General features: G+C 40.7%; 2 protein-coding genes and 1 long non-coding RNA gene across 5 annotated transcripts in view; 1 reads left to right on the top strand and 2 right to left on the bottom strand.

The window, feature by feature from the left end:
• LOC113946181 lies at positions 1-3,700 on the bottom strand. Its single transcript, XR_003527336.1, has 2 exons — positions 3,456-3,700; positions 1-2,190 (listed from the first exon to the last, which is right to left on the bottom strand). It is a non-coding gene; the product is annotated as an uncharacterized LOC113946181 (long non-coding RNA).
• Positions 3,701-5,492: 1,792 nt separating this feature from the next.
• LOC113946059 (translation initiation factor IF-2-like) lies at positions 5,493-10,763 on the bottom strand. The gene is made up of 2 exons (XM_027640925.1): positions 10,103-10,763; positions 5,493-5,850 (listed from the first exon to the last, which is right to left on the bottom strand). The coding sequence occupies exons 1-2, from the start codon at positions 10,761-10,763 to the stop codon at positions 5,801-5,803; spliced, it is 711 nt and encodes a 236-aa protein (XP_027496726.1). The 3' UTR covers positions 5,493-5,800.
• Positions 10,764-10,838: 75 nt separating this feature from the next.
• ROCK2 (Rho associated coiled-coil containing protein kinase 2) overlaps positions 10,839-23,382 on the top strand; it is a 105,195-nt gene continuing 92,651 nt past the window's right edge. Inside the window, exon 1 of one of the 3 annotated variants that reach the window (XM_027641151.1) lies at positions 10,839-11,055. In XM_027641151.1, coding sequence (XP_027496952.1) covers positions 10,906-11,055 — 150 coding nt within the window. In that variant the 5' untranslated portion in view covers positions 10,839-10,905. The remainder of the gene's footprint in view (positions 11,056-23,382) is intronic. The other 2 variants (XM_027641152.1, XM_027641153.1) reach the window with 2 other exon arrangements.

The following is a 23,382-nucleotide window of genomic DNA, read 5'->3' as shown; positions in this document are numbered from 1 at the left end:
TCCAAACACATAAACAAAATTAGCATTTTATTGACAGTTTCAGTTGAGAAGTCAAAGTTTACAAATGTACAAATAAATGTTCCTTATGTTTATTTTACATATACTTTATTTTTTTTTCTTTTTTCCCCCTTGGTATCTTATCAATCTTGTATAAAAGAGACAAGAAAATCTGAAACATTTGATTAATCTTCAAGTATAACTTGCCAGTTTTTTCAGTGATGACAAAATTGCTCTCTCTCTAGGTTAAATAAACTGACATTTAAAAAAGCATAGAGACAGTATTAACCCTTTCCTCATATCATCTCCCAGTACACCTGTTTTTTACAGTGGCCAGTGAAATGGATACCTCCTTCCAGCATTGTGGCCTGCATGAAATAAACATTCTAAACAGCCTGAACTGGTGCTGAGTTTCAAGGACAATTTTGGTGAAAGGGAAAAAGGGAAATATTATCTGCCATTACAGTTCCCCAGCTCTGCAGAGGATCCAACTCCACAGAGGAGAGCATCCATTTGCCAGCATCTGCGTGCGTGCTGAGCCCGGGGATGCCGGAGCTGCTCCCGGCTTCCCAGAGGCTGCAGGGCCACTAGAGGGATGTCTACAACCATCCTTCCACTGGCTTCTGAAGCGCCAAACCACCACTTCACTTTTCCAGCCAGCTGCAAATCACACACGGAATCAAACAGGAATTGAAAATGCTGCAACAGATATATCAGAGGGCTGCTCACCATGGTCTAGGGAGAGTATTTGGAAACTACCAGATTGAAAGGTGAGATGCAATGCTGGAGTCCCACAAGGCCCAAGTGAGCTGATCAAAAATCACAGAATCATGGATTCACAGAGTGGTTTAGGTTGGAAAGGACCTTGACAATAATCTAGTTCCAACCCACCTTGTTCTGGCTAAACAGTTTTCTACTATCAAATTCCAATGTGGTGGAAAGCAAACAGCTTGTCCCCAAATCCCTGGCTGCTGCTTTCATTGCAGCATATCTGACATGATCTACCCAAGTCTTTTTGACAGCTCAAGGTCAAGGGCTTCCAGGCCTTGTAAGATCAGGGGGTCTGTAAGACCAGGTCGTACCACCTGACTGACTCTGTGTGCTACACATCTGCCTGTGACACAGGTCATGGGGGAGTCTTGCACAACTGCTTGGAAAATTCTGAAAAAACTCGCAAATTTTGTTCTTCTCTGTAGTGAAATCTCTCTTCAAGCTGCCACTCTGCAGGCAACATCAAGTCCAGCGCTTGGTTCAGAGCTGGAATTCTGTTTTACTGCAACATTTCCTACTACTCTCAAGTACATCTAGAGATATCCTTTTTTTGTTTGTTTCCAATGGTTTAATTTGTATCTAGTAGCATGGCATAATTTAAACTATAAACAAGTTAGCAGTAGGCCCAGTGAAAAAAGTACTTTATTTTTTTAGTAGTTTTAAATTAGTTGACTAGAAAAGGATAAAAATGTAATAGTGAAGAGTCCCCTCTCCTACAGGGACCAACTGTTGGAATTGATGGGATCATAGAGGCTGCAAAGAGAGGAAAAGATTGGTAAACTGAAGAAATAAGCTTTAGTTGTAAGTACTATAACAGACACTGTGCACTCCAGAACAGCATAAGTAATGAGCCTAATTTACTACCCTGTCTGGGTGGATGGGTCAAACTGTTATGTTTAAAAAAAAAAAAAAGTGTTTTAATTTACATGGAAAAGAATCAGCATAGATTTTAGAAGTGGTAATAGTTAGAGCTGGATGATTTATTTATTTATTTTAATAGTTAATTCCCCGGAAAATGTGGTTTCAGTCATGTCTAAACTATTTGCTTCAAATTTGCTGAATAGTTTTGGCTGGAAAAAAAACAAAGGAGGGGATAAACTGTGTTGGAGGAAAGTCCCCAATTACGCAACAGCTCAATGATCAGAGCATTTACTTAGGTAGCAGAGACCCCTCAGCAGAGGCTGGTTGAGGCAGGCTATGCTCAGTTCTTCCTGTTACCACTTAGATTTTGTCCAGACAGTGAGGGATGGGGACATACTTCCCAAGGGAGCACGCTGGTTCCCAGAGTAGAAAGCCATGATTCTCATGCTCTCCCTCTCTGACCCAACAAACTTGGTGACTTTGTGCAGGTCAACAGCTTCAATGTGAGGAAGAATCTCCCCTTTCTTCTGCTTCAGGCATACCCAGTCCTTTGACAGCTTTCTAAGAAGTAAAATTCTGCTTCAAATTTCCTTGGACAAAAGTAGGATTTTCTTATCCTAAGTATATCCATGCTATGACATTCTTTGAAGCATCCATAGCAAATATTCTACATCAGATTAAACAGAACATTTAATGTTTCACACAAAAAAATAACCTTCAGGTTATTTTCTTCCAGCAAGGAGAAAAAGCCAGTTTGATTATGTCTAAACTGTGCTGATTTTTATTACATTCACTGCAGCTTTTGAACAAAAATGCAACTTCCACAAAGTATTTAACTGATCATGAAATAGTTTGGTTTCACCTTCATCCAGGCTGCACTACACTTCATACAAATCCTTGTGCCTGTGGCCACACAAAGAATTGAAAACGACATTGAGAGCTCCCAACTCCCGTCCCTGCAGTGCCAGACACCCCATCATACAGCCCTTTCAAAGTGCACTGATCACACTGCAGGTAGTTCTTTTCCTTCTGCCTTTACTTGGATGAAGGTTGTACCAAAACCCTGCTGTGAATAGCTAGAAACAGTCTTATTTCCCATATAAGCTTATTTGTGGCCAGTTTACTTGCATATGCTCTTCTGCCAGCATTATTCTATAAGGTACAGAGCTCTCAGACTCCTTGATGTTGCCATCTTCAGTGTATCTACAGACATTACCATATCCTCAGTCACCCGTCTGCCAATCCAGAAAACTGAGTTATTCAAGCCACCTCACATAAAACAGGCTGCTTTGTTCCTTTATCTCTGCCAAATTCCCATTTTAGTTCCTCTCCTTTAATACAGATGAATGGAACTATTTATGTCCCAGCACTTGACCTTGCCCTGCCCTATCTTACTTGACTATCTTTGTTAAATTTTACAATACCATTTATCCTTTTTAATTCCACATTTTTATCAGCTAACAGAAGCCTTAAGTACTTCTCCTCAGCTATTTCCAAATGGTAAGTTCCCACATTACATTAGAATTTCTTACTAGTGCCCAAGTGCACATCCCTCTATAGACTGTACCTTTTGATTATATCCTATTTCTATCATTTCCATCATTGAGATGATCCAGATCTTCCAAGCAATATCCCAGCCCTTAACTCTACTGCTATTGTCTTCTGACTCTCTGCAAACAGCCAGCATAAGCAGCACATGCTTATGTGCCAGTACTTCATGCTGGTAAATAAAAAGATTCCTATTTTGAAAGTTAAACAAGATGGACCAGGACCGGTCCTTGTGCTTCTTACCAATCAAAATCTTCAAGGATTCAATTAATACCTACCTCCCTATTTCACCCCACAAGGCAATGCTGTCCTACATGTAGTCAGTTACTTGTAGTTTAGGAATAGCATGTTACCCATCAGAACGTTTTATAGCTGGATTTCCTACAAAGAATGTATATTAAAAGTTCACTTAATAATTCCTACTAACTCCATCTTTATCATATCAAATTATGTACTGGAGATAAGTCTATGAACTGTCATATTTGTCTCATTTTAAGATACAGATGTATCTTACTATTTTCAATCATATGGCATTATCCTGGCAATAGTAATTAATTTGGAAATCACTTGATATAAAATTAAGATTAAGTTTTAGTAATTTCAAAATTATGATGCTTATCTGATACCAAATTTATTAAAATCTTTCAACTTTTCTTCCAATTTTGTTGCAATTACCGCTTCTAATACCTTAATTCTGCTTTTCCATGTAGTGTTTCATTTTAACATCATCACCCATCACCAAAGCCTAGATGAAGTATTTTATTTGGATTGGAGCAAAACTGAGATCATCTCTACGCAAGCCTCTTAACACAGTTATCCCATTTACTGTTTGAGAGTTAAGCCTAGCAATAACAAGACTGTCCTTGTTGCACAAAAGGAGAAATAGGAAAGCCATATCTTTTCCAAACAGGAAGAAAATTCCCTCCCCTCCCCTCCTCTGCCCTCCCCTCCTCTCCCTTTCTATCTCCTCTCTCCCTCCTCCCTCCCTTTCCTTCCCTCTCTCCCTCTCTCCCTCTCTGTGCCGAGTGGTTACTTTGCTGCTTGACTCTGATGTTGTTTACATATAAAACGACGCAATTTCTCCAAGACTGTAAACCTTTATATGCAAAGCTATGTCTTCACTAGTGCACTCACAACTGTTCTTCCTCCTGTTTTACAGCCCCTGCAAGTTCCCTGAGAGTAAGCACAGCAGCTGTAGTTGTTTACATCCCAGTATCAGCAAGGCTAGCTTGGTTTCCCCACAATTAACAGTAGCTAAGTCTTGATGAAAAGCAGAGCATAGGAATGACAGTGCTAATACAGACACATAATGTGGGTATTCAGAGATGCACACAGAACCACTGCACTAATCATCTTTTCTTAGCCAGTTCTATCAAAGTCATCTTCTACTGGCATTTCCCCCTAATTGCGGGGAGCATTCAGTGCCCAGGATTTTACTGACACTTTCCAAGCCAGTTCCTGCATTCTTATGGCAAAAGGCCAGCTCAAAAGAAAGATTTATTAAGTGACTACAATGGTTCTTACACAAAAATCCAAGATCACAATCCAAAAATACTCTTCTCAACAGCTGTCTAACTGTGAAGGTCACTAAGTTTGCTATCTACCTCTCTGCCTTCATTCTGCTGAGTGCTCTCTTCGATAGGCTACAGAGCCTTTTCTTCCTGGCATCCCTATCTTCTTATTGGTGCACTTTTCTGCATAAAGACTTCTTTAGCAGAATGCATTCTTAAAGAGGCAAAACCACACACCACCCTGCAAAATAGTGGCTAGGAACTTTTTTTAGAGGTGAACTACACAACATGAATTGCCATAAGACAGAGAAAGAAGAACACGTACAGGGGTCCTCACTCTGCTAAAGAATTCTGGATCGGATCAGAATGGACATGCTGGTTCATACTACGTCTTATCTGGGAAAACATGGGGCTTTGGGCACATTTCTTATAAGTCCTGTTCATTGCACAATTGGGCTCCCTTTCTAACACATCTGATTCTCCTCAGGTTTTCTATGAGGAGCCTATTTACTTAATTCTGGACTTTGGGTTCCCTTTTGGGAAGTTAGTGTTTAAATGTTGGATCTTAAATCCACAATAAACTATCAAAAATGGTTTTGTTCATACAGGTATGTGTTCACTGGAAGAAATAAATATTACAGGCATGCAAGTGACAGGTCAGAATCAATCCTTAGTCCCCTTGTCAGAATTAAAAGGAGGCAGAAGCAGCTTTGAGAAGCTCTGGCCAGCACTTTCAAGGGACCAGAAGCTTTGTACTTCTGCATGTTTCCAGTTTTGTAACCTTTAGCATGTGTCATATAAATGAAGCGCTGGAGATAATGCTCACAGCAGAAAGAAGAGTGTCAGAAATCCTCCTCTGCTCTAAGGTACTGTGAGGCATAAACAGCCTACTGACAGCACAATGGGGAGGATTTTGTAAATCACAGCACCCTCTCAAACTGCCAACTTACACCTATGGGCCACAGAGCCCTAAACTTCACCTAAATGCAGAAAGTGGCAAAGGAAAAGCCAAGGTCATTTTGTCCTTACTCTCCAAGCTACACTTACTGCAAATTTCCTCCTGAGACTTACAGCAGGGAATCTGGCACATCACCATCACGTGAGCATTTCAATTAACCTCGATTCACAGCTTCACTTCTGTCTTCACAGCGCATCCAAGAAACTACAAAATTACATTATTAACAAAAGCAATGCTAATTAGCTCAGGAGAATTATGTAAGCAATTAAGAGCCAGGCAGAGACCAAGTCCTACATCATCAGGACACACCCAGGCATTATGCAGCCACTTTTGTTTCACACCTCTTTTACTTGATTCTCTGGTATTTGTGATTAAGAAACTGAATTCGATAAAACAGCAGACAGTACCAGCTGACAGTTCTGTATTTATCAGCTATAAATGCTGTTTGAAAGAGCGGGAAGCAGATACCTGGCATACCTATGAGATACAAGGGTATATTCCTTCCCAAGTAGAACAGTAGATGTAGGCCTTTACCTACAAAGTTTACCATATGAAGCCATTTTCTTTAACATTTGCTTGATTACTTTGGTTTGCATTTAATTATATAGATGACTGAGTGGTTTTGTAATTTTATAGCTGGCCTGTGCTAGTAATTGATGTGGTAGTGTCATTCTTACTGAAGGCTGGTTTGGAAATGCATAGGGTTTGAAAAGCTGCTTGTATTTAAAGCCATTAGTTGCGATGCAACCGATGCTGTACTATGAATTAAATGAATGAATGTTAAATAATGTTGGGAGTTTTTTGTGGACTTTACATAACTGTAGTATTTGCCCCAAGATAACACTGGAATCAGTAAATCAATGATGAAGATTGTGGCTGACTTTGTGAGTTGTTCAAAAACATGTGCTTTTGTATGTCCTAGATACACAAGTCATATACCTTCCTTCCCATTTGTTTTCATTAATGCAAAATTAAGAAAACTAGGTTTATTTTTAATCCAGAAAAATAATTCATTAACCCTTAGACTAACTGAACACTAGCATGTGAGAAAGGAAAATTAAAAAAAACAAAAAAGCCCAACCCCTGCCCCCAATAAACTTATATTCCTTTCCACCCCTATTTCATATTTATGAATCTAAAAGTAAAGAAACGCTCACACTAATGATATAAATCTATGTTATTTTCTGGAGGTAGAATGATGATCTTTAGCTACACCCTCCAAAGTCTCGAGACCTCATTATCTGAAAAACCATTTCTTGTCCTATTTCCATCACAACGACAACCATCTATGTCAGTGGAGCATCTCAGGCGAGTGACGATAGTTATACATCTTTGCCTGTAGCAGTTTGACATGGTTTAATTTTGGAAGCTTTCAAAGACTCTGTATTTGCTTGGACTATTGAGGTGGAGGGGTTGTTCTTCTTACTCTGTTGTCACAATTTGGTTCTCATTTGGGATGAGAGTCGGTCCGTGTTGCTAGACAAAGGTAGTCCATGATATCACTTAATTCTTCTATACATCTGTTTTCCCATATGCAAAACACAAAAATGGACTACATCCACACGAGATGCCAAACCTAAGTTTTAGAGATCTCACCAATTAGTGGAATCAACTCCTCCGTCAGTAGTGCTCTTATGTTCTCCTCTCAATATCTGCAGAGAGCCTAAGAAGAGGATTTGCAAAAGCCTTACTTAGCAAGCAGCAAGTGCTAAAAGCGTAGCACATGCACACATGGGTAGTTTGTCTCCTTTTTCTTTTGCAATAGATAGTAGTGAAAGCATGCCTGAGGTTCAGAGCCAAATCCCTCTTCTTCCTGAAAAGGCTTGATCCCTATGGAATACCATAAAGGAATGACCTGAAGTGGATGGCTTTTAACCAATAAGCCTCATTTACCAACTTCTTAAATATCTGTTCCTAAAAAATGCAGCCAGTACTGAAAACAGTCAACAGCAAATTCCCTATTGCATCAGGACACCTAAAACATATTTGGATTGTAGACACCTAAAGAGTTAAATGGCTTTTTAGGGAGCAGAAAGAGAGGTGAAGGATCCAACTGCAGACTCTAGGCTTAAAGCTGCAGCATGCATGCTGGAAGGCTTGGACTTTGCCTTAAAAAACATGGTAAATAGCATTTGACAAGTCACTGCATCAGACTTCAAAACTAGCATACACAGACTGGGTAGAAACAGTTCTTCCTTAGATGGTCATTGTTAGGGATAGGTGAGAGATACACGCCCCTGAAGGCAGAAAAGGTAGAACTGCAAAAAGACCACAGAAGGTGGTGTTATTTTTCCTTTAGGGCACATTAAAAGAGTGTTTTTTGCAAATACTGAGAGAGAGATCTGGCTTTCTCGGTACCCTTTTTGTCACTTATAACTAATATAAAGCAATAAAGCTTCTGATGATGATTTTGTCGAGGATTTGTGTCACACAAAGGAATTCAGCAGACTGCCATTGTCAATTTGTCCCTGTAACAGACTAAAACTTGTTTAGTCAGTAAACAGATATGTCCTGAAGGCTGGAGGAACAGATCTATTGGGCAAGAATTTCAAGAAGGTACTGTTTCTACACACTTGCTTTTAAAGTCACAATCACACCTTTTTTTTCTATGTAAAAAGGGCTGTAATGCTTATTTAAGAATTTCTTTGTTACCTTTGTTTAGATGGCACCCTCAACAATGTCACTAAATCATATAAGCTAGGTAAAGATTAGTTTTTACAAAGCTTATTTCATAGATAAGAAAAAATGAGGAAAAGAGAAGCACCTAGCCTATACCAAGAGGAAACTGAGAAGAGAGCTTAGCTCTTCTATGACCTGGTGCTTGACTCCAAGCTCATTGAAATCACCCCCAAAATTGCTGTTGACATTAGCAAAACCTAGCACAGGCTTCTTATCAATCACTGGAAACATGCTCCCCAAGTTTGCTCTGTTGTCCAAGCCTACTTTAAATCCCTTCTTAAAAAAAACTGAAACGTTTCTGGTGTGCTACTTACAAGAAATTAGCCAATGAATTGGCTATAAATGAAGAAATCATGTTTATTTTAGGTAATTTAGAGCTTTTAACTTGTGCTTGGGTGTGTAACTTCATGATCCTACCAGTACCATGTGCTAACCCCAGTAGCAACCCAACTCGTTGTTGCACCTAGTTCTTTTATCTCACAGCAAAGCAAACTGCTCAAGGAAACTATGTGATTTTTTTTGTAGTGTTGCAGTTTAAGCAGATCCTAATCTGTTTTGGAGATGAAGCAGTCTTAAGATATAAATAACCAGTGCCTCTCTCAAACAGATTTTCACCAATTCCTTCAGGAAACTCACAAACTCAATGTGGTTCACTGAAAGAAGTGTGAGTCATAGTGCCCAATTTGACTTTTCAAAATGTTCATGTGTGTGTGTATTTCTGTCAGGTTTGGGGATTTTGATTCAGTATACTGTAAAAACAGAATCCAGTTATGGAGTTTGGGTTGATATTCAGAACAGACCTCCCCTTGAGTCTGGGCCCTGACTCAGAATATCACTGAGAGTGATCTCGCTCAAAGCCATGTGAGTGACTCACATATTTACTTCTCTCTGACTCCCTCTCCTCTTCCTTTGAAGTTAAAATATTGGGCCATTTTTCTGACATCAGCTCACTGACATCCAGCTATCAGCTGAAAGTCAACACAGTAAAATGATAACCTTTCCTCCCTGAGGTCCCTCCACTTGAGCAAATGGCACTTCCATGGTCTCTCTTGTTCTGCCCTGTAACATCTGCCCAGCAGCCACATCTCTGCCATCCAACTCACCACTGCCACCCCTGCAGCCACAACTTGGGCATCAGTGACACCCTCCCTGCTCCAGCCCCTCTTGCCTGGGTCTGGTAAACAGCATCCTGACCCCTCACAGTGCCCACTGTGTGTGGTGAGGTGGCTCTACCCACCTCTAGCACAGCGTGGAGGTTCATCTTCCTCAGAGTGCACAGTGGTGGTCTGCACTTTCCCCAGCACCATCTAGTTCTCTCTCCATCCTCCCTCTCATACACATAGGATATACACATAGGAGAGGGATGGAGCACCTCTCCTATAAGAAAAGGCTCAGAGAATTTGCATTGTTCAGCTTGGAAAAGAGAAGGCATCAGAGTGACCTAATTGCTGTCTTCAGTACCTGAAGGGAACTTAAAGGAAAGATGGGGCAAACTATTTACAAGAGCATGTAGTGACAGGACAAGGGCGAATGGCTTAAAAATTGAAAGAGAGTAGGTTTAGATTAGACAGTAGGAAAAACTTCTTTGCTGTGAGGGTAGTGAGGGACTGGAACAGGTTGCCCAGGGAAATTGTGGATGCCCCATCCCTGAGAGTGTTCAAGACCAGGTTGGATGGGGCTCAGAGCACCTGGTCTAGTGGAAGGTGTCCAGGGAGGTTAGAACTAGACGATTTTTAGGGTCCCTTCACCCAAACCATTCTATGATTTAATGACTCACGCCCTGAGCACTGCTGCTCTACCGGAAACGCTGCTTGCACACTTTCTCTAATGTCGGGAGGCTTTTGGTTTTGCTTTTTCCCCGCGTGTTTCACGGTGCGCGGGCAGAGTGAGTTCCCTGTGCCCGAACACAGAGAGCCCTCTCCCTGCGCGGCCGCCCCGCCCGGGCCCGGCCGCTGCCCCGCTGAGCTCAGGGTTATCGTGGGGCGGTGAGTGAGCGCCGAGCAATGCGCCGCTCGCAGCGGGGCCTTGTGGGTAGGGGAGGCCGCCTGCGCGGGGCTGGGGAGCGGCGGCCGCGCCGGGCCGGGCCGGGCCGGGCGGACCGCGGGGATCGCGGTGAGGGAGGGACGGAGCCGGAGCGGCGAGGCCGGCGGGGATCGCGGCTCCCGCCCGGGCAGCCAGCGAGCGCTGCAGAGGGAGTCGCGCTCTGAGCCCGACTCCGCGGCGGCCGATCCCCCTTCCCCGCCCGCCTCCCTCCGCCCGCAGCGATGTCCCGGCGGAGCGGGCACTGAGCCGGCGGCCGCCGAGGGACGCCCTGAGCGGGGAGAGGCGGGGGCACGGCGGGAAGCGCTCCGTCCCTCCCTCTCTCCCTCCCTCTCAGTTCTCCCCTCCCATCTCCCCGCGCCCGGGCGGAGCAGCGGCCGTTTCCCCGCGCCCTTCATGCCCGGGCGGCGGCCACCGGCGGCGCTGCCCTCCGCTCCCGCCTCGCCGCCCCCGCCCTTCCCCGGGATCGCCGCCGCGCTAGGCCCGCCCGGCGGCCCCGCGCAGTGCCCTCCGCGGGCCCGGCACTAGGCGGGCCGGAGGATGAGCCAGCAGCCGGCGGGGAAGATGTCGGCGGCTCCCCTGGCGGCCGAGGCGCCGGAGCCGGCGGCGGGGATGCTCGAGGGCCGCCAGAGGAAGCTGGAGTCCATGATCCGCGACCCGCGCTCCCCGGTCAACGTGGAGAGCCTTCTGGTGAGGGGCGGCCGCGCCCGGGGGCAGCGCTCGGCGGGGGAACAAAGGGAGCGTTGCCCTCGCCTCGGCCGGGCGGGAGGGAACAGGAAGGAAGGAAAGAGCTCCCGCGTCCTGAGAGAGCTTTCCTGGGGGAGGACGAGAGATTTTCTCCACGCCCCCGGCCCGGCCACCGGCGGCGGCGAGGCGGTGGGATCGGCCCTCGCCCCCCAGGGCTGTGCTGGCTGAGGGGACGGACACGGCGCCCTGAGAGGGGAGCGAGCGCTTCCCGGTTAGGTACATCTTATTGTGGGGGAAGTGAGAAATGTCCCCGGCAAGATCTGACCGGGGGAGGAAAGCGCCTTGTTTTCTCGCCCAGCATCGTTCACACCGTCCCCTTTCGCGCCTCGTAATCACGGCGTGCCCGTCCCCAAAGTACCTGCCTTTGTGTGCGCTGAGGGCACCCATCGCTCACCCCCTCCAAAACGTCCTCTGGTAAAGATGAGGTTGCTGTGTGATGTGGAAATAATTCAGGAAAAGGATACGCCTAAGGGAGAAATGTAACTGGGGGGTCCTGTGGGGTCACGTTTATTTTCCACTGGGGCAAATTGATTCGTCTTGTCTCCTGTTTCAGATAGCATTTTTCTGTGTGAGTGTATGAAATATAATTTACTTTAGTAAGAAATGTGTGCCCTCGGGAAGAAGTGGGAAGGGAGTTAGATTTCCCCATTTAAAACATCCAAACTCTGAAATGGCAGTAAGAGATTATTATTGTTGTTGTTATTATTATCATTATCATTGTTATTATCATTACTATTGTCGCTGTTATTTTAACTGAACTTTAGAGTCTTCAAATCTTATATTTCCAGTGTGTCCCAAGATTTCCAATGTGTCCGAGTTATGAGGAGCAGAAAAGGGGGGAATAAATCCCAGTCCTTCCAAGAGTTGCTAAAGGCACTTACACTGTGTCCTTTTTTTTTTTTGCTCTCCTGCTTTCAAATAGCTCGGTTCTGCTTGGCCAAAAATACAGGAACTGACTGAACAGTATGTATGCCTGTGCTGTGTGGAGAATATAGGAATTTCCTATAACATCTGAAAAATGTTCTTCCCGAGGCTGTAGTGCTGTGTTACTCCTCTTATAGATGTTCAGAGGCATAATGACAGCCATAGTCAGTGGAGGGGAGTGGGAAATAGTGCTCCAGATGTGACTGGGTTCAGATAAGTTTTTGCCTAGGCCAAAGCAAAGAGAGCTGCCTCTGGGCTTTGCTCCCAGCATTTTCACTTTGGTATTTTGCTAGGAAAACTTTGACCTGTGGCCAAAAAAGAGAAGTTAAAAATAGTACAGTCGTTCTGAAAAATGCATCAGGTTAATACTTAACCCCAGTAGACTTTTTCACACTCTGCTTTTATACTCAACAGTGTGATTCTAGTATTGTCTCTCCTCTTGTACCTTGGACATAGATTAAATACACTGAAATATGTTTATGTTTCTGAAGAGAAATTCTAAATGCAAAATTGAGACTGGGTTGCTTAGAACTTGATTCTGTTTGTTTGTTTGTTTTGTATGCTTACAATGTAGACCACTTCATGTAACACATTGGGCAAATTAGCAAACCATAGGAGAGTGTTAGTTGGATTGTAAATGCATTTTTAAGCATTTTTTAATGCTAAAGGTCATCACTTTGCTCTGCACTCTGTAAGTATTGTTTAAAAAATTAGCAGCAAGTAAAATCTAACACTAATCAGTCAAATATCCTAGCTTGTGCACTCTGTCTGTGTATTAAATAATTTACTATTTATCATTCTTATTTATGGAATTTGCAATGGATTTCTTGTAAAAGCTTTTTCTTTGGGGCTTTAGTTTTGTTGGATTATGCTATTTGACTTTAATTTTGCATTTGCATGCTGCTAAGCAGTCTGAGTGTGAAAATATCATATTCATATTAAAAAATATACCTGTTCACTAAACAGCTTACTTTCAGTGTAAATTATCATAAGTGGAAATGTATTTTTAGTTTAAAGTAGAAATACAGCAACAGAAACTAAGAATTAGGGAAAACATCTTAAAAAGACTAGCTGGAATGCCACTATTTCATCTTCCAAAAATAACATAACCAAAACTAAAAATGAGGAATGGAATTCAAAATGGAATTCATTTCCTTACAGTGTAAAAAGTCATAAACAGCTGCTATTCTGCATTTTGTGTGCATGCTTTATTTTTAGGAAGCCATAAAAAGTGAAAAAGTAACTCTTAATCTACAACACATGGTGTAAATTTGAAAGCCGTGAAAAGCTGAGGTAATAAGCTGTCTTACTCTAGATACCAATTTCACTGCCTATCAAGAGCTGTTTCATTCAGTGGCTCTAAATGAAGAGACTTTCTTTGTGTACCTCCCTGGCCACAGGATGGCTGACCACATCCATTTCTTCAGCAGGAGAATCTGTAAAGCCAAATACATTGATGGATTATGTTCCTTCCACCCCCCTTTGGGGCTCAGGAGAGACCATTAGATTTTCTGATGTGATTTTTGCTATTATATGCATTAAAACTTGTTATTTATGCCTGTGTAGAGCATAATCGTTCGTGTGTGATTAAAGCCTATCTTTCAAATAGACATGCATTCTCAATTCAGGGGCATAAAGAGATGGAGAACTCACCATTTAGTTTGTCCTCATAGTTTTGAAAGCAAAATACCCCCTCCCCCTAAATTGAAATGTACAGTATGGTTGTCACCATCCTTTTTCTGCTTAAAAAAGGAAAAAAAAATCATAGAGGACTTTCTACTCATTAGCATAGGTCAGATGTGCAGCCTGTGCTTGGTGGGGTTCTTCTGGTTTTGGTCTGATAAAGAGATGAAAATGGGAATGCTGGAACTGTATACTCTGTTCATGACAGGTTCCACCAAAGCATCTACAAAGGGAAGTGGTTATTGCAGCCTCATTCAGATGTCAACCAAGTGCTCCTTTTCTCATTGTATTGTGTTGAAAGCCTGTTGTTAGGTTGCCTCTGCTAAGATAAATAACTTTGTTGTCACAGCTCTTACTCTTTTTGGTCATGTAACATTGCATTAGTGGTTATGAAAACCTGTTTTGTGTATTACATTCAGATGGTGCAGATCACTTTGTAAAGCTACCATATTCTTGCTATTTGCTTTTCTGCCAGCTGGGTCATCCACTAATTTAACAAAGTGACATTTTTATGTGTACTGCATGTACACATGGATGATAGCACGTAATGGTATTTGACCTTGGGTGATCTATAAGAAACCCATCTATAAATACATTCCTACTGAATAGTACCTAATTGACAACTACATTTAAGGAGAGCTTAATGGTTCTCAAATACATTTGTGTATTTATGCTTTTGCATATAAGCTCCATCTACAGTATTAACTGAGTTATTTTCTGTAGGATTCAATACACATTATTCAGGGGTGCGTTGGCAAGTGTTAGCTGAACACTTAATGTGTTCTAAAACTAGAGCCAGATAGGTCACTGTAGGCTGTGGAAAACTAATCCAGACATCCACTTCCTTGCCCTGTGTAATTGTATCACTGCAGCACATGCTGAAATCAACTTTAGTGTTGTATGGTGGTGACGAACAGCTCAGATAAATCTTATCATCCTCCTCCCTGCAGTGGTCTGCCTGGGCCTTTTGCTGGGGCTCCAGTCAAGGGTGGTTGCCCAGAGAAAGGGTCTGGTGTCTGCCCCTGGACTTGTTTAGTGTAAGCCTCGGGATTTTAATGTTAAACTTAAACTTTGGCATTACACTGGTGGTGTAAAATGTTGAATATATTCTGCCTGCTCTGCTGTGGTTGCTATGTGAGCCTTTGAGAGAAGGAGCTCTTAGAGCTGTCAATTAGTGCAGCAGTGAAATCGTGAGCACAGTGTTGGGCTACGCTGGGAATGCAAGCAGGGTGGACTGAGAAATGGAGAGATGATTAGCAGGAGAGTGCTCAAGTGTCTCACAATATACATGCCTTGGAACCTAAAAAATCCAAACCCACAAACCAAACTAATTTGCCATTTATTTTTTGTTAAAATAAAGCTGGCAGGTAAACTGTGTGTTTACACTAGTTTGAACATGAGTAATGTTCATCTGTGTTGACCCTTGCTATTGAGACCCTGGAATTTTACTCTTAATGAAAAGTGGGTTGCAGATACATCTGTGACTCTCATCCTTTCAATAGGTGCATCTGTCCATAACGATCTCATCAGTTGAGTAGATGCCAACTTTATACCAAGAGTGTTAATTGAGCAGATCCTTAGACTGAGCTCTGTTAATAGGGGGTCTCCAGGTCATCATGGGTGACACAATGTATCCCTTCATAGGATTTTGGCCTTATGAGCTTTATAAGTGTTTCATATTTAACATGAAAGTCGTTTTGTTTTCCTGAATTTATTGCCGCATGGTTTTGAATCAGCAAGAGCAATCTGTTGTGTTAATTTGAGCCAGGAAGTATGGGGAAGAGCTGAAACTGTAGCAGTTAGCGGGATCTGATCTAAAATTTGTTGCCCAGTAAGTAGTCAGAAGGCCAGATGATTCTCTGTTCTTGAAGAAATAATCTTTCCTTGTTTGTTATATTTCTTGTGCTGTTATTTTTCTATTAGTTTCTGACTCTTTCTATAAATTTTCTATTTTTGATCTGTAATTTTAGAGCATCTACTGCAGAGTTGAAAAAGATGATCTTTAAGGAAACAGAATTGTCTTTTGTTCATTGTTCCCCTCTGATGGATTTATATATAGCAGTATAGTTAGCTGGAAAAGGACAGTTCTATTTTCTGACAGCTTTACCTGTTCTTATATTCTGTCTTATTCCACACTAGGATCAAAGTATGTCACTTGAAGTGTAAGAAAGCAAAAAGAACATTTTGCTCAGCTTCAGTACTTTTACTGCCATACAAGGTGCTTGCAGATATTGTGTATGTGTATTCACAAGAGGAATGTTCACTCCCAATATTTCATCTGTATTGATCACATTGCAGAGTGTGTCATTTGTACCCTGTAGTTGTTCAGTCTCTTTGACAACTTCAGAGAAACAAAAAGACACCCACACCATCAAATTAGCGCAATTTTCTTCTGCTTTATATGTGAAGGAATAAAAATTCAGGAACTTTTCACTTTTCCAAATATTAGTAGCCTTGGTGGAATGTGTACAAATGCTGATAAGAAACTGCTTTTTAAAGTATATTTTCAGTTCTAACTACTGACTGAGCGATGCCAAAGCACTTGGCTATTGATGTAGTAATGCAATCTGTAACAAAAGCTGACTATTTAAAAAGAAAGAAAAATACTCCTTCAGTAACCAATCTCTGCAGCTGTAAATTGATGATTTCTTACCAGTGTTTGATCTACAAAATATTACTGGAATTGTATCAGTGTCACAGTGAAGCTGACTTTGGATTTTGAAGATGAAAGTTATTGAAACTTGGTAGTAGAGTTTTACATAATGAAAGAATATTAAAAAAATTAAATATGTATATTTTTATAGCCCATAAAGATGTTTCTTTTCAGGGGGGAGGGAGGATGCTATATCGTGTCCAAGATTTTTTCCTAAACTGTTGCATTGAAAAGCAGCAAATGTTTCTGGTAACAAATTTATTTAAAACACTTTTTTTGTTGGTACATCCCATTGGTTAAGAACAAGAATAGTGTGTTTATATTGGCAGACTTGACTAGTAATAAACTTATTTTAATGAGCCGTTTGCAATGTAAACACCGTGTTGAATGCAGTGCTCAGTTCCCAAGCCATCCCTACTGTGGCTGAAGCTCTTGCTGCCCCAGCCAAATGTTCAAACGTGTCGCCATCATTGCATCCCCATGGCCAGTCCTGCGTCGGCTGCTCTAGTACAGGTGGAGCGTCACGTGTATCCTTCATTTGGAACATTATACTAATTAACATTTTTACTAATTACAGTTTTAGACTGTATGCTTAAACCATGATTTGACCAGCTCCTAATGCGCAGAGGGGTTGAAATATTTGGCAGATGGTGATTCTGTGAATTTTGTCCAGATTTCACTAGGTTGGATAGTCTCAGTAACAGCTGCTTTATGTGGTATGAACCTAGCTTTTTCTTATTCTCTGTGTTCATCTGCTACACTTACAGCTGTTGTGAGGGGCCTTTTTACATCTGTGACGTATCATGGAGTTTATTTGTTGGATGGACACAAATTTCTTCATTGTCATGTGAAACATGCCTCCTATTCAATCTCTGTTTCAGTTGTGGTAGGGTGTGGAAGGTGATAGACGTTAGAAGAAAAACAATCTGAGTGCCACATACAGTTTGGTTTTGATTATTCTTGTCTTTCATTAATTTTAGTTCACATGGAATAGCTTACCTGAGTCAAATGGTTTGCAAATGGTCACCAATCACTTTGTGTTTTCTGTGTGCTGAAATGAAGACTAATGAGTTATGATGTTAGTGTGCAGCATTGTTACTTTATTCCATAGTCATTTCATCACTCATTTTTGTTAGTAGGATGGTGCTATTCAGATGGTACAGGCAGAAATTAAAAAGGATGGTGTGCAGGAGGGTCTGAACCCTAATCTAGTGCTATCACTGTATGGCATCATCTTTCTGCATTTCCAACTATATGAAATGGAGATGATGAAGCTTTTTTTTTTAACCGCTACTGGAGAAGATTTAATTTTTAGAATTGACTTATATGATATAAAAAGGATGATCACATGGCATCTATGCCCGAGTGTTTAATTTTGAACCTTGAGGATTCAGATAACCAAGTGATTGCTTTATTGCTTCTTGACTGTACTGATTTTATTAGTATGTATTTAAAGTACAGAATAACAGGATCCTACATAAGGCAAGATAAAGTTTGTGACTCATTCAAACACAAGAATTTTCTTATAATTTTCTTCAGGAGGAAATTGAGGTCACATACAGACATGAAAGAAGGTTTGAATAACTATGAAAGAAGGAAAGCTAATCTTAAGCAAATATTCTTCTGATTTTTTTAATCTCAAAACACATAATGTTGAGTGTTACTATCCAAATAAATAAATAGCTGGAAGGAAAAGATGCTGAAGTTCCACACTTTCTTCCAAATGCTATTTAAAGTTTAACTAAAATCTTGATTACTGTTTAAAGGCTGTAACGCATCATTGTTCTTTGTCCATGTCTGTCACTGCTGTTATAGGTAGTCGTCCAAAGTCTGTAGCTTAGTTGTTGGTTAAATATCAAACATTGCTCTCTCAACAGCACAGATTTAACCTAGTGTGGAATAGGTATAGGGAAATATCTTTGGGTGTTGCTTGGAAATTACTTTTTATTGAATGAACTGTGAATTTGGAAAGCTTAGTCTGCTTCTATTTGTCGCTACCGTACAACTTGATTGACCCTCTGTATTTTTCTTTTGTTCGAAATGAAAAGTCCTGCATCAGTAAACCCACGGTAGTGTGTGTGTGTGCATATCTTTAAAGAGATTATGCACTAAAAACTGTAATAGCCCAGGTTTTGGTTGAGGGGTGTGCAATCGTTTGGCTTGCCTATGCTATGAAAATGTTCTATTTCATACGGAAACTAGTTTTAAACTGGTTTTCCCTGTGGTTTCTGGAACTGGTTTGTTCTAGTCTCTATTTTCATTTTAGTGCTGATTATGTGACGTGCAAGATTAGGGAGACAGGCCTTGTTGTTTGTTGCACATTTAGGACACGTTTTTTTTATTTGTAAATAACTTCTAGCACCCTCTGCTATGTAGGGACAGGTCTGTTGTGGTAGACTTCTAATATGTGCAGCTGAAGTCATTGGGAACAAGCTGCAGTAAGTAGGTATAAAATGTTATGGGGTGACTTAATATTGTTTCCACCCCTTCTTACACAATTTTGTAAGCTTGCTTGACTTCTGAATTCTGGGGGTTTTTTGTGGAATTTTTTAAACTTTTATGATAGAAAATCCATGAAGTCTCTTGATTTAGGAATACAATTATTCCCTCTAATAGCTCAGGAAAATGGAGAAGAGCAGGAAGTAATACCATCTTGGAAGCTGTAAGTTTAGTGAATAATGAAAACCTTTCTAATGCCAGGGGTGTGCATGCACAATCTGTTTCCATTAGTGAACATCTTGGGACCTCCTCCAGCAGTAAAAGTCAGCCCACTTCGGCATTAAGCCATAGTTTTTATTTCTTGGCCTATTCAATTTAATGACCTCTTTAGGATGTATAAACCTGGTTTATAAAGTAACCCCCCCCTTTTATTTATGTACTTTTATATGAAAAGTGACTGAGAACAACTACTTGAATTACTCATCTGGCAAGGAGATACTGACAGTTTATTATTGTATTGCAGCTGCTGCTATTAATTTAAAAGTTATTCTATGTTTAATTTTTTTTCTCTGTCAGCACAAAATAGTAATTCTGTTAAAACTTAAGAGTTGCATCCGTGCTGGTATTAGAGGCCTCTGAACTGATACATAGATTTCATAAGGAAAGCTAAAAATAACTGCACTTAAAAAAAAAAAAATTCCTATTACTACACTGTAAAGTTTTGTAAAGCCCTGTTTTTTTAGTTGCTTTCAAGTTTACTGATCAGTATTACTATAAATAAATTACTTAAACTATATGAAATGTGCTTCTTTTTTTTATTTTTTTAATTTTTTTTCATTATTCCACACTCATCGTCATCTTCCCAGATCTGTAGGGTTTGTCTTGACTCAGGAAATGGTGGCATTAATGCCAGTGAGGGTGGGGAGCAGCAGAACTCCTGATATCAAAATTCTGATGGCAAAACCTGAATGTAGCAGCAAATAAGGCACCAGAAACTGTTTTTTATTCATGAAGTGTTTGTTCTGTGTCAGGAATATTTTAAACTTGGCTTAGAAGATACAAGAAATATAAGAGAGACTAATAAAAGCTGCATCTCCTGAAAAAATACTATACTGGCAATTCCTTTTAATCATAGATATCCAGCTAGTTCTGTGTTTTAGAAATGATTTCTGTTAGGATTATGAAGAAAACCTCTAAATATGGATGCTGTGATGAAGAACAGTTTGCGCATGTAGAAGCCTGAAACAGTAGCACCATGAGGTGTGAATCACTTCGTCTATTTTAATGGTTGGCTGCCTCTGAAGAAAGGCAATTTAAGTGTCAAAATAAACTATTTCAGTGCTTTTCATTTTTTAGAAAGAATACCAGTATTTTTTCCTACATGTGCCCTGCAGTGTTTCTCAAGTGCCAGAAGTCACAAATGTCCCCTCTCTACTTGTGAGAGCACCTTTGCCAAAATTTGACAGATTTAAAAATATAACTTTAAGACCAATTTTGTAAGGTGTGACATTGTTCATTATTTAAAAAGCTCCTAGATTTATTTTATATGACTCTACTGCAGAACTTTACTGAATCAGAAAATCAGAGATAGCATTGGACCCAACTGTAGAGTTCATTATAAGTTTTCTATACAGGATGGAATGTGTTGCTTATGCTGCATTGCTAAAAGTATGCTTGGTAATATGGTATTGTTTTGAAATCACACTGTCCACATTTGTGAGGGAAGATATGCAGTGCATCTTTTAGACTTAGATGGGAATTCATGAAGTTGCCTGTACTTACAGTCCAAGTGCCTTTTTAGTTAATCAAAACAAAACAAATGTACACTGAAGTAATTTCTCTTTATCAGCGTGTTACATCAAATGGATGCTGAATGTGATGAGGGAGAGGATTGGCTGTTTTGCCTTTTTGGAGTATGCACGATGCATGACTGAAGAAAAGTCTTATACACATATTATTCCAAGATAGAACTTTTTAGTTATATTTAGATTTCAAGCTTAATTTCCAGAACATAACTATCAGAAGAGGCTGCTGTGTGATTGGACTATGTTCTTGGCACATGGGAATTGTTTTGGGGTTTATACACAGAGTAATTTTCTGAATTATGGAATTGATATTCTTTTTAATGCCATCATATTTTGATTTGTTTTCTCATTATAAAATCTTAACCGCTGCTGGGTTAATTGTCCTCTAAAATGGAAGGAGGGGGAGAAACAAACATGCTTCATGGTGCAGTATCATAGGGTCACTGCTGCTGAAAACACATATGGATTGTGAGACAGGCATAACATTTTTTTCTTCTTTATGTTTAATTACATGCAAAATAGTCTCAAAAGTAAAACATCACTGTAGTCTGTAAGGTTTTTATCTAATAACAGTAACCCAGACCGTGTCAGGGTCCTGTGGTGCTGGAGCTTATACGGTGTTGCCCTGTCCCTCGTGGGAAGTTCTGGCCTGTGGTTGTCCAAAAGCATCGCCGTGGTTACAGCCTGGGGAGTGGAGGCCTCGCACGGGGGCTCAGGTGCTGCTGTTGTTTCACTTGCTGCTGCAGCTGTGGTGTTGGAAATCATCATTCAACCTGAATGCTGGCATAAATTGCTGATTATTCTGCTGTTTTGACTTAATTGCTGGATAAGACACATTGTGACAGAACAGAGTAAGAAATACCGTGGTTAAATTCAGTGCTACCATTCTTGCAGCAGAGCAAGAAGTAGTAAAGCAGAAGCAGATGATAACTGGAACTGCTTTATTTTAGATGAAATCATCTCATGTTATTTCTACAAATGCTGGCCAATGAGTAAATGGACATAGCCCTATTCAGTAATCAGCTTTTTCATATGTCTGAACTCCTTGGACAGTGAGGTGTCTGATAGCCAGTTGTATGCAGATTTTCCATGTGGGGTAATAAGGAATGACAAGAAATTCAGATGAATTAAGGACACAACTTTGTCTGGAATGGCCTGAAACATCAAGGTCATGCTCTTACCTAACTGATGTGCAGTAAAGCTGGTTTTTGTAGATATAAGGACTTTGTATTCCCAGATTTACATTTCTTTAGTAGAAAGCTAGTAATGAACTCTGCTGGCTGCAGGGTAGTGCCACACCGTTGTGGCTGTCCTGTTTTTGGTTAGGTCGTGGGTGTGTGCCCCTACACCTGTGTATATTCATAGAGGATGTGTGCAGAAATACTCTTACAAGAGACCTGTGTAAATTTTTTTCTTCCCCAAAACCTTTAGCCAAGTGAATGCACTTCTTCTGACCCCAGTGATTGATGTACAAGTTTTTTCTTCAAATATAAAAAATGGAATTCCTTGAGGAAGCAACTCATTGAGATGATTCTTGTGGCAATTTATCTGATCAGGTCTAAGGCAGATATTTTCTTGCCTTTCCATGTCAGAATTTCTTGTTGCCAAGCGGAAGGAAAATTTAGGAAACATCAAGTTGTGGTCTTCGGGAATATTATTTTCCACATATCGACCATGATGAATTGGAAATCTATTTTCTATTTTACTTTATTCTCCCAAGTAATTTGGGATATTCACTTAACCCTGAATATCTTGCCATATTTTTTATTTCACTGTTTTTTTATTCTTTATATTACAAAGACAAATTTGCACATAAAGGGGAAAGTGATCATGGTGGAATAAATACAAGCTAAATAAACTGCAAATATTCTTCTATTTAAAGATTTATTTTTTTGCTACCATAATCTCAGCTGATATTTTTAATATCAGTTTGTAAATGAATTCTAATAGAATTGTAATTTAACTGTCTCAGTAAAGGCAGACATGCATGTCTTCTGTTAAATGACACAGTGATTAAGGTGACATTTCACTGCCCACATGTATGAAGATAATACCACTATCTTGAAGAGCTATTATCAATTGGAAGAAAATTTTTATACCTGTTTCAAGGTTTACAGGGGCTTTCCTTATAATAGCTTTGCCTTGAAAAGGCTTTGAAATAGTCCTGCCATTCTGAAGATACAAGGTACTTCATTGTCAGATTGAGACCAGAGTTCCTGAGGATTTGGGTTCCTTTGTGAAGATCTCCATCAGCCATAGACAAATACTTCGGAATGTCTTTCTGTCTTTTCAGATAAGCTCTGTAGTCATCCACTTCAGAGCCATGAATAGTCAGGGGATGAGGGAAGCCTTAAAATGCTGCAGGATGCAGTATCTGCAGCTCATTTAAAAGAGGAATAGACATGATTGTCTCAATAATTGAATCTGAATATGCTGAGTTGGAAGGGGCTCATCAAAATCATGGTGTCTAGCTCCTGGCCCTAATGCAGGACCATCCCCAAGAATCACACCATGTGCTTGAGGGCATTGTCCAAACACTTCTTGAACTCTGGCAGGCTTGGTGCTTTGACTACTTCCCTGGGGAGCCTGTTCAGTGTCCTACCACCCTCTGGGTGAAAAACTTTTTCCTGATATCCAACCTAAACCTCCCCTGACTCAGCTTCATGCCATTTCTTAAAGTCCCATCACTGATCATGAGAGTGAAGAGATCTGTACCTGCCCCTGCACTTCCCCTCTTGAGGGTGTTGAAGACCCAGTGGATTTGGA

Source organism: Corapipo altera, unplaced genomic scaffold, assembly GCF_003945725.1.
Source record: "Corapipo altera isolate COAL_440 unplaced genomic scaffold, ASM394572v1 46, whole genome shotgun sequence".
In the NCBI taxonomy this organism is placed as follows: domain Eukaryota; kingdom Metazoa; phylum Chordata; class Aves; order Passeriformes; family Pipridae; genus Corapipo; species Corapipo altera.
Note: the sequence above shows the minus strand (reverse complement) of the source record. Positions and strands in the feature narration are given on the sequence as shown.